General features: G+C 37.8%; 1 protein-coding gene across 1 annotated transcript in view; it reads right to left on the bottom strand.

Annotated features, from left to right (window-relative positions):
* TMPRSS11A (transmembrane serine protease 11A) overlaps positions 1-5,720 on the bottom strand; it is a 59,667-nt gene extending 53,947 nt beyond the window's left edge. The window contains exon 1 of the mRNA XM_025384823.1: positions 5,651-5,720. Within this exon, the coding sequence (XP_025240608.1) occupies positions 5,651-5,661 (11 nt within the window). The 5' untranslated portion in view covers positions 5,662-5,720. The remainder of the gene's footprint in view (positions 1-5,650) is intronic.
* Positions 5,721-12,375: the final 6,655 nt, after the last annotated feature.

Genomic DNA, 12,375 nt, shown 5'->3' with positions numbered 1-12,375 from the left:
AAATGCTCAATAAATTCGGTATTGATGGAATGTATCTCAAAATAATAAGAGCTATTTATGACAAACCTACAGCCAATATCATCTTGAATAGGCAAAAACTGGAAGCATTCCCTTTGAAAACTGGCACAAGACAAGGATGCCTTCTCTCACCACTCCTATTCAACATAGTGTTGGAAGTTCTGGCTAGGGCAATCAGGCAAGAGAAAGAAATCAAGGCTATTCAGTTAGGAAAAGAAGAAGTCAAATTGTCCCTCTTTGCAGATGACATGATTGTATATTTAGAAAACCCCATCATCTCAGCCCAAAATCTCCTTAAGCTGATAAGCAACTTCAGCAAAGTCTCAGGATACAAAATCAATGTGCAAAAATCACAAGCATTCTTATACACCAGTAACAGACAAACAGAGAGCCAAATCATGAATGAACTTCCATTCACAATTGCTTCAAAGAGAATAAAATACCTAGGAATCCAACTTACAAGGGATGTGAAGGACCGCTTCAAGGAGAGCTACAAACCACTGTTCAGTGAAATAAAAGAGGACACAAACAAATGGAAGAACATACCATGCTCATGGATAGGAAGAATCAATATCGTGAAAATGGCCATACTGCCCAAGGTAATTTATAGATTCAATGCCATCCCCATCAAGCTATCAATGAGTTTCTTCACAGAATTGGAAAAAACTAATTTAAAGTTCATATGGAACCAAAAAAGACCCCGCATTGCCAAAACAATCCTAAGTCAAAAGAACAAAGCTGGAGGCATCACGCTACCCGACTTCAAACTATACTACATGGCTACAGTAACCAAAACAGCATGGTACTGGTACCAAAACAGAGATGGAACAGAACAGAGTCCTCAGAAATAATATCACACATCTACAGCCATCTGATCTTTGACAAACCTGACAAAAACAAGAAATGGGGAAAAGATTCCCTATTTAATAAATGGTGCTGGGAAAATTGGCTAGCCATAAGTAGAAAGTTGAAAGTGGATCCTTTCCTTACTCCTTATACAAAAATTAATTCAAGATGGATTAGAGACTTAAATGTTAGACCTAATACCATAAAAACCCTAGAAGAAAACCTAGGGAATACCATTCAGGACATAGGCATGGGCAAGGACTTCATGTCTAAAACACCAAAAGCAACGGCAACAAAAGCCAAAATTGACAAATGGGATCTAATTAAACTAAAGAGCTTCTGCACAGCAAAAGAAACTACCATCAGAGTGAACAGACAACCTACAGAATGGGAGAAAATTTTTGCAATCTACTCATCAGACAAAGGGCTAATATCCAGAACCTACAAAGAACTCAAACAAATTTACAAGAAAAAAAACAAACAACCCCATCAAAATGTAGGCAAGGGATATGAACAGACATTTCTCAAAAGAAGACATGCATAGAGCCAACAGACACATGAAAAAATGCTCATCATCACTGGCCATCAGAGAAATGCAAATCAAAACCACAATGAGATACCATCTCACACCAGTTAGAATGGGAATCTTTAAAAAGTCAGGAAACAACAGGTGCTGGAGAGGATGTGGAGAAATAGGAACACTTTTACACTGTTGGTGGGATTGTAAACTAGTTCAACCATTATGGAAAACAGTATGGCAATTCCTCAAGGATCTAGAACTAGAAATACCATATGACCCAGCCATCTCATTACTGGGTATATGCCCAAAGGATCATACATCATGCTGCTATAAGGACACAAGAACACATATGTTCATTGCGGCACTATTCACAATAGCAAAGACTTGGAACCAACCCAAATGTCCATCAATGACAGACTGGATTAAGAAAATGTGGCACATATACACCATGGAATACTATGCAGCCATAAAAAAGGATGAGTTTGTGTCCTTTGTAGGGACATGGATGCAGCTGGAAACCATCATTCTCAGCAAACTATTGCAAGAACAGAAAACCAAACACCACATGTTCTCACTCATAGGTGGGAACTGAACAATGAGATCACTTGGACTCAGGAAGGGGAACATCACACACCGGGGCCTATTATGGGGAGGGGGTAGTGGGGAGCGATTGCATTGGGAGTTATACCTGATGTAAATGACGAGTTGATGGGTGCTGACGAGTTGATGGGTGCTGACGAGTTGATGGGTGCAGCACACCAACATGGCACAAGTATACACATGTAACAAACCTGCATGTTATGCACATGTACCCTAGAACTTAAAGTAAAATAATAAAAAAAAATTTTTTTTAATGTCATACATATAAACCATGGAATACTATGCAGCTGTAAAAAATGAAGTCATGTCCTTTGCAGCAACATAGACGAAGCTGGAGGCCATAATCCTAAGCAAACTAATGCAGGAACTGAAAACCAAATACGACACGTTCTCACTTATAAGTGGGAGATAAACATTGAGCACACACAGACATAAACATGGGAATAATAGACACTGCAGACTACTAGAGAGAGAAGGTTGGGAGGAGGGCATAGGTGGAAAATCTACCTGTTGGGTGCTATGCTCACTTGCAATATATCTGTGTAACAAACCTGCAGATGTATCCACTATAGCTAAAGTAAAAGTTGATATTAAAATTAAATTAAATTTAAAAACAGTTATTCTTCTCTTAGAAATTACTAAAAAGAAAGAAAGACAGTTAAGTTACCCTATTAGTTAAACTCAGGCTCTGGCTCTATTGTTCAGGTTGAAATTCCAGCTCCTCCACTTATTAGCTTGTGATATTGGGCTACTTTCTTCACCTATAAAATGGAGATAATATTACCTAAATCATAGGATTGCTGAGAGAATTAAATGCACCAACGTAATGTAATACGTATATTATAGTTTGAATGCTTATTTATAGTAAGCACTATGAGTTTGCTGAAAACTAGCCCAAAAAGTAATATTTAATTGGTAATTTAAAACAAGTTTAGTAATTAGTAACTAACATGGAGAGTTTGCTATTTTTAATTCTGAAGGTATAAATTTAGAATATATTAGGAAATGCTCATGGCAAATTAAAAGTTGATTAAAGCAATCATCTGAAGTGAAATTAAATTATAAAACATGAAAGCTTACAAAGGACTTGCCGGGGACTATCTTTTTCTCCAAATGTGAAGAGGAAGAGGAGAATTCTGATTTTTTGCATTTATTAAACAATACTGAAAATAAAGAGCTATGGGAAAAGAGAGATGCCAGGCTTCTGGGAACAGGATAAGAATCTCACCTGAAGAAGTCATTTGGTATTTTATCTTTTGTAAGAAAGATAATTGAGGTACTTAAGTGAGTGAATCATTCAATTAACAAAAGTGTAGGAAAAAGTAGGTGTATGGCTATTCCTAAAGGAAAATTCAAACAGAGATTTACACCAAAACAGAAAGAATCCCTGCAATGTAGAGAAGAGAGTAACAGAACCCATAGAGAAGAGATCTAAGCATATGAAAGAGCTTAGATCTTTCTTTCATAAGCAGAAAGAGCAAACATACGAATTGAATATATTTGACAAGGATTCCACATTGTGTTTCTTGTTAATAGAGAAGTAAGAATGGCAAGCATGACTGTAGAACATATTGTAGAATGACTGTAGGTGAGACATAGGGTATTGTAGTAATTATTAACCATCTGCTTTGCCTCAATCCTTAAGCCTACCTGTTGGTGTGATGTGACATCTCCTGCAAATCTTCCAAATCCTAAATTAATATTGCATGAATTTGGCTTAAAGAAACCATAACCATTCAATGTTTCCCACCATTTCCTTTCTTTTTCTTTTCTTTCTTTCTTTTCTTTTTTTTTTTTTTTTTTTCTTTTTCTTTTTTTCCTTGAGACAGAGTCTTGTTCTGTTGCCCAGGCTAGAATGTAGTGGCATGATCTTGGCTCACTGCAACCTCCGACTCCCGGGTTCAAATGATTTTCTTGCCTCACCTTCCCAAGTAGCTGGGCCTACAAGTGCATGCGCCACCATGCCAAGCTAATTGTTGTATTTTTAGTGAGATGGGGTTTCACTATGTTGGCCAGGCTGGTCTCTAAGTCCTAGCCTTAAGTGATTTGCCTGCTTCGGCCTCCCAAAGTGCTGGGATTACAGGCATGAGCCACCACACCCAGCCTGTTTCCTTTCTTTATCAGCAGGTCTCACTGATGTCTGGAACAATGGCATTGACCACTGATTCTACCCTTGTAACTTACTTCCCTAAGCTGCAAACACTCCTATAAATATATTAATGTTCATAGAAAAGGACACTTTTGGTACCCATGAGTTTGATATTTTAAAAGAATGATTTGGAGAATATGAAATATGAAAAACTGAAAATCCTGTTTTACAATATCATGATTCTATAAACATGGATATGCATTTTCACATTCAATATACTTCAATAATTTAATAGTAAAATATTAATTTTTAAAATATTTTTTAAACAGTAAAACATTAATGCTAGATATTTTACATCTGCTTACCCATTCATTTGTTCAACAAATATTTATGGAGTGCTGGTTATGTTTGAAGCATTGAAGACCCTTGCTGAGGGTCTCAAGAGACTTTTTGTCAATTACTATGTGGTTACTGAGGGACTGATGCAAACATGCATTTTATAAATGGGGAAGGAAGCCTAGTGAAGTTCACTAACTTAGTGACCAATCTCATATCAAATTACCATCTCTGAAATTCACCGAGTGGAATCCTTGCTACCCAGACAGGCTGCAGTAGCTGATAAGGAAGACTGGATTCTAAGGAGTTGAAGACTCCAAGGAATTATAGCCATGATTCTGGCTTCTGAGAGCCCTCTAGACCTGGAGACATCCCTTAACTTCTGTTTTCCTCAAATTCCTTGCTTTAAACTGGGAGTTAACGATACTTGCGATACTTGTTCTACTTAGCCACAAGGCTGTCTTAGCTATTAAAGGAAATAACATACATAAAGATGTTTTGAAAATAGTTTAAATCTAAACAATGGTGAAATATTATTATCATCATGGCTATTTAAAATCACTATTTTAACTGTATATAAAGTTTGCCAAGGAGTCTTATTTTTTCATATTCTTTGCACATGGCATACCCCTTTTTGAAAAACAATATCCAAATAATTTATGTATTTTTCTTCAAAATGTAATAGGAAGAATTGTAGCGAATAGGCATGTTTTCTCAATATTGAGCTCGTTTTCTCATTTTCCCACATGGAAGCCCTGGGTCTTCTACAATGGAGGCAGGTGTCTCTGCAGCTATTTACCTCTCAATCTGCATTAGTCCCACAAGGACCCAACAAAAGTACAAGTAAACACAGCGAAAGAGAAAACGCTATAGAAGCTAAATTTTGTCAATATTACTGAAAGGAGGCTTGTTTTAAAACACATAAACACCCTCCTTCCACAGACACAAAAAACCAAAACCAATTAGGACACAATGTAATATAGTTTTTCATTAGCCTTTTCTAAAATCTTAACTATTGAACTTGGCCACATGAAATAATGCCAACAATTTTTATGCAAAAACATTGATTTCACAGACAGAAATTAATTAATCCAGGATGCTATAATAATTCTAGAAATTTTAAAAAATCCAATGCAGATTGAATCCACTAAAGACACCTCACTAGCAGTCCTCTACACATCAGGAATGTGGCCACTGATAGTACAGCAAACAAGCCGTCTATAAAACAGAACTGAACTTACCGATACATCATGTACAGGAGGAAGAATATGATCTTGCAGGTCTGCACCCACTGAACTCAACTTTCTAATCAACTATATGACATCTCTAGATGTATTAGAAGTCTACGGCTCAAAGAAATAAGGAAACAAATTACAAGAAGTTGAAGTGAAACTAGTTAGACAAGTCTGAACAGAGAAGTTTCAACCCATGGAATACCTTGAAGAAAGCCACAGACAGCATAGTCCCAACAAGAAAGCAATATTTTTTTTGGTATGGACTAATTTTGTTAAAGGAGGAGAAACTGGTTACAAAGATTAGAATGAGAAATATCTTAGGAATGTACTAGAATTCAGAGTTTAAAAAAGATTATGGTAGGTATACAAGTATCTTAAAGAAGCTGTCACATAAAACCTCTAGATAAAAACAAACAGATCTTCTTGAAATCTAAATACATAATAAAAATATAACTCAAGAAACATTCCATAAATTCATGTTGAACAGCAGGTATCTCCACATCTTACAGAAGTATAGTGAATTTACTAGTACATAATAATTTTTTTAAATGCCTACTTCTGAGAGTACAGGCAAATAAATTAATATAAAACTATATGTTTCCTCAAATGACTTAATGTGATAAAAATTGAGAGACATTTATCAGAATGAAAAAAAAGAGAAGAAATAAACATTTTCAATTAGACAAACAACATATGAATACATGACCTTTGTAAAAAAAAAAAAAAAAAATGAGACTAAAACCATATTTGATCATGACCTAATCTTGGTCCCTTTCCTTCTCCCTCAGAAGCAACTAGTGTTAGGAGGAGGGGTGTTAGTGCTTATAATGCATAAAAACCATTCATGCATTTTAATTTAAAAGTATCACATTGTATACATTATTGTGTAGTTTGGTTGTATTCGTTTAACATTGTGAAGATCATTCCATTTTGCAAAACACAGATCTCCCTTATTCTTTTTACCAAGTGTATGAAGGATGAAAATATTTAGTGTTTAGCCTTGATCATACTCTTATAACCAAATGGTACCCATTTAAGGGGTAACACTACTTTAAATAGAGGTTTTCCACAGTCATTGCTTCTAGCACTTGAGGAAAGCACATTTGAAATCTTTCTACACAGTACAACAGAGTGCTTTACATGCATAGCCTCTCTAGGAGTGCCAAGGTTCAAATCTCAGAAGTTTCCAAGTCTGTAAAATAGGAATAATACTAATTATCATCTTTTGGGTTTTTTTGTGAAACATATATGAGTTAATGTTGTGCACGTAAAACGTTTAAAATAGTGCCTCATGCAATGGAAGCACGGAAGAAACATTGGCTATTATTATTAGGACTGCGCTTTGTTTGCATATGTTTTCTTAGCTAATATTTAATAGATAAAACCTTAATGAAGGTTATTCTATTGATACAAAGAACACACATAGGAACATTCTTTCCTTCCTTTTCCTTCCTTTCCCTCTTTTTCCTCCTTTTCTTCTGGCACAGTGCTTCACGGAATACTGAATAGGGCATGGACTTAGAATGGAATTCTGACTTTGTTAGTTAATTTGAACAGGTTACTTAAATCCCTTGAACATCATTTTTCTCCTATTTACAATGGGTTAATACCATCTATATGCAAGACCTTTGTGAGTATTGAATTGCGTAATGTATGTGAAATTGTCTAGCACAATGGCAATAAACAACAGCTTCCATTGTGAGTGGTAGAAGTCCTCATAGACAGAGCTCTAACTTTGGAGAGAGATACACCTGCCTGCAAATCCTGGATTTACTCTGTAACTGCTGGTTGACCCTTTTGTGTCTTAACTTCCTTGTCCATAATTGGAATTAATAATAGCTTTCCAGACTATTGTAGGAATTATATGGAACAATATATGCAAAATGCCCCTCACACTATCTGGTACAAATAAGGGAATCATGGACTATATTAAGGTAAAAGATGACTGCTCTGAATGCCAATGTGGCAGAACATAAGAATTTTGTTCAGAATCTCTCTGTGCATCCTAATGCAATCTGGCTTCTTAGCTTTTTGTGTATTTAATGGTAGGAGTGTAGAAGACTAAATGTCTGAATATCAGCATAAACTCCAGAATTTGCAGTGGGAATTTAATAAGCTATAGGCCAACAGGAGGCAATATGACAGCAAGCAAGAAACATAAAACTTTGAAATAACCAGAACCAAATTTCTGTCTTCTACTAATTACGGATTTGAGTAAATTACTTAACTTTCTGTACTTAATTTTTCTTCTCTATTTATAGTAATATATGTACAAATTAAATGAGAATAGCTCAATGGTATTATGCTGAATAAAAGAATCCAGATTCAAAAGGTTACATATTGCATAATTCCATTCATATGACATTTCTAGAAAAGGTAATACCAGAAAGACAAAAACAAATTAGAGATTGTCACAGTATGGTGATGGCAAAGAGGGGCTTCATGACAAGGAAATTTTGGGGGAGATGAAATTTTTCTATGTCTTGTGGTGTTGATTTTAAGACTATATGTGCTTGTCAGGGGTGGTTCCAAGATGGCCGAATAGGAACAGCTCCAGTTTCCAGTTTCCAGTATGAGCGATGCAGAAGATGGGTGATTTCTGCAGTTCCAACTGAGGTACAGGGTTCATCTCACTGGGGCTTGTCAGACAGTGGGTGCAGGACAGTAGGTGCAGCCCACCGAGCATGAGTCGAAGCAGGGCAAGGCTTTGCCTCACCCAGGAAGTGCAAGGGGTCAGGGAATTCCCTTTCCTAGCCAAGTAAAGCTGTGACAGAAGGCACCTGGAAAATCGGGTCACTCTCACCCTAATACTGCACTTTTCCAATGGTCTTACCAAACGGAACACCAGGAGATTATATCCCGTGCCTGGTTCGGAGGGTCCCACGCCCATGGAACCTCGCTCATTGCTAGCACAGCAGTCTGAGATTGAACAGCAAAGCAGCAGTGAGACTGGGGGAGGGGTGCCCACTATTGTTGAGACTTGAGTAGGTAAAAGCGGCCTGGAAGCTCCACCCACTGCAACTCAAGGAGGCCTGCCTGCCTCTGTAGATTCCACCTCTGGGGGCAGGGCATAGCCAAACAAAAGGCAGCAGAAACCTCTACAGACTTAAATGTCCCTGTCTGACAGCTTTGAAGAGAGTAGTGGTTCTCCCAGCATGGAGTTTGAGATCTGAGAATGGACAGACTGCCTCCTCAAGTGGGTCCCCATCCTCCGAGTAACCTAACTAAGAGGAACCCTCCAGTAGGTGCAGACTGACACCTCACACAGCCAGGTACCCCTCTGAGATGAAACTTCCAGAGGAACGATCAGGCAGCAACATTGACTGTTCAGCAATATTCACTCTTCTGTAGCCTCTGCTGCTGGTACCCAGGCAAACAGGGTCTGGAGTGGACCTCCAGCAAACTCCAACAGACCTGAAGCTGAGGGTGCTGACTGTTAGAAGGAAAACTAACAAACAGAAAGGACATCCACACCAAAACCCCATCTGTACGTCACCATCATCAAAGACCAAAGGTAGATAAAACCACAAAGATGGGGAAAAAACAGAGCGGAAAAGCTGAAAATTCTGAAAATCAGAGTGCCTCTCCCCCTCCAAAGGAACGTAGCTCCTTGCCAGCAATGGAACAAAGCTGGATGGAGAATGACTTTGATGAGCTGAGAGAAGAAGTCTTCAGCTGATCAAATTTCTCCTAGCTAAAGGAGGAAGTTTGAACCCATTGCAAAGAAGCTAAACACTGAAAAGAGATTAGATGAATGGTAACTAGAATAACCAGTGTAGAGAAGTCCTTAAATGACCTGATGGAGCTGAAACCATGGCATGAGAACTACCTGATGAATGCACAAGCTTCAGTACCCGATTCAATCAACTGGGAGAAAGGGTATCAGTGATTGAAGATCAAATGAATGAAATGAAGCAAGAAGAGAAGTTTAGAGAAAAAAGAGTAAAATCAAATGAACAAAGCCTCCAAGAAATATGGGACTACGTGAAAAGACCAAATCTATGTCTGATTGGTGTACCTAAAAGTGACGGGGAGAATGAAACCAAGTTGGAAAACACTTTGCAGGATATTATCCAGGAGAACTTCCCCAACCTAGCAAGGCAGGCCAACATTCAAATTCAGGAAATACAGAGAATGCCACAAAGATACTCCTCGAGAAGAGCAACTCCAAGACACATAATTGTCAGATTCACCAAAGTTGAAATGAAGGAAAAAACATTAAGGACAGCCAGAGAGAAAGGTGAGGTTATCCACAAATGGAAGCCCATCAAACTAACAGCAGATCTATTGGCAGAAACTCTGCAAGCTAGAAGAGAGTCGGGACCAATATTCAACATTCTTAAAGAAAAGAATTTTCAACCAAGAATTTCATATCCATCCAAACTAAGCTTCATAAGTGAAGGAGAAATAAAATCCTTTACAGACAAGCAAATGTGAGAGATTTAGTCATCACCAGGCCTGCCCTACAAGAGATCCTGAAGGAAGCACTAAACATGGAAAGGAACAACCAATACCAGCCCCTGCAAAAACATGCAAAATTGTAAAGACCATCAATGCTAGGAAGAAACTACATCAACTAACGAGCAAAATAATGAGCTAACATCAAAATGACAGGATCAGGTTCACACATCACAATGTTAGTCTTAAATGTGAATGGACTAAATGTTCCAATTAAAAGACACAGATTGGCAAATTGCATGAAGAGTCAAGACGCATCAGTGTGCTGTATTCAGGAGACCCATTTCATGTTCAGAGGCACACATAGACTCAAAATAAAGGGATGGAGGAAGATCTACCGAGCAAATGGAAAACAAAAAAATGCAGAGGTTGCAATCCTAGTCTCTGATAAAATGGACTTTAAACCACAAACATTAAAAGAGCCAAAGAAGACCATTACATAATGATAAAGGGATCAATTCAACAAGAAGAGCTACTACCCCAAATATATATGCACCCAATACAGGAGCACCCAGATTCATAAAACAAATCCTTAGAGACCTACAAAGAGACTTAGACTGCCACACAATAATAATGGGAGACTTTAACACCCCACTGTTAACATTAGACAGATGAACGAGACAGAAAGTTAACAAGGATATCCAGGAATGGAACTCAGCTCTGCACCAAGCAGACCTAATAGACATCTACAGAACTCTCCACCCCAAATCAACAGAATATACATTCTTCTTAGCACCACATCACACTTACTCCAAAATTGACCACATAGTTGGAAGTAAAGCACTCCTCAGCAAATGTAAAAGAACAAAAATTATAACAAACTGTCTCTCGGACCACAGTGCAATCGAACTAGAACTCAGGATTAAGAAACTCATGAAAAACCGCTCAACTACATGAAAACTGAGCAACCTGTTCCTGAATGACTGCTTGGTACATAACGAAATAAAAGCGTAAATAAAGATGTTCTTTGAAACCAATGAGAACAAAGACACAACATACCAGAATCTCTGGGACATATTTAAAGCAGTGTATAGAGGGAAATTTATAGCACTAAATGCCCACAAGAGAAAGCAGGAAAGATCTAAAATTGACACTCTAATATCACAATTAAAAGAACTAGAGAAGCAAGAGCAAACACATTCAAAAGCTAGCAGAAGGCAAAAAATAACTACGATCAGAGCAGAACTGAAGGAGATAGAGACACAAAACAACCCTTCAAAAAAATCAGTGAATCCAGGAGCTGGTTTCACTCAACAAAATTGATAGACCTCTAGCAAGACTAATAAAGAAGAAAAGTGAGAAAAATCAAATAGACTCAATAAAAAATGATGAAGGGGATATCACCACCGATCCCACAGAAACACAAACTACCATTAGAGAATACTAAAAACACCTCTATGCAAATAAACTAGAAACCCTAGAAGAAATGAATAAATTCCTCGACACATACACCCTCTCACGACTAATCAAGGAAGAAGTTGAATCTCAGAATAGACCAATAACAGGTTCTGAAACTGAGGCAATAATTAATAGCTTACCAACCAAAAAACTCCGGGACCAGATGGATTCACAGTCAAATTCTACCAGATGTACAAGGAGGAGCTGGTACCATTCCTTCTGAAAATACTCCAATCAATAGAAAAAGAGGGAATCCTCCCTAACTCATTTTGTAAGGCCAACATCATCCTAATACCAAAGCCTGGCAGAGACACAACGAAAAAAAGAGAATTTTAGACCAATATCCCTGATGAATAGCAATGCAAAAATCCTCAACAAAATACTGGCAAACCAAATCCAACAGCATATCAAAAAGATTATCCACCATGATCAAGTGGGTTTCATCCCTGGGATGCAAGACTGCTTCAACAGATGGAAATCAATAAATATAATCCAGCATAAAAACAGAACCAAAGACAAAAACCACATGATTATCTCAATAGATGCAGAAAAGGCTTTTGACAAAATTCAGCAGCGCTGCATGCTAAAAACTCTCAATAAATTAAGTATTGATGGGACATATCTCAGAATAATAAGAGCTATTTATGACAAACCCACAGCCAATATCATACTGAATGGGCAAAAACTGCAAGCATTCCCTTTGAAAACTGGCACAAGACAGGCATGCCTTCTCTCACCACTCCTATTCAACATAGTGTTGGAAGTTCTGGCCAGGGCAATCAGGCAGGAGAAAGAAATAAAGGGTATTCAAGGATGCCCTCTCTCACCACTCCTATTCAACACAGTGTTGGAAGTTCTGGCCAGGGCAATCAGGC

The sequence above is a fragment of the Theropithecus gelada genome, chromosome 5, assembly GCF_003255815.1.
Source record: "Theropithecus gelada isolate Dixy chromosome 5, Tgel_1.0, whole genome shotgun sequence".
Lineage (NCBI taxonomy): Eukaryota > Metazoa > Chordata > Mammalia > Primates > Cercopithecidae > Theropithecus > Theropithecus gelada.
This window is presented reverse-complemented; position numbering and strand designations above follow the sequence as displayed.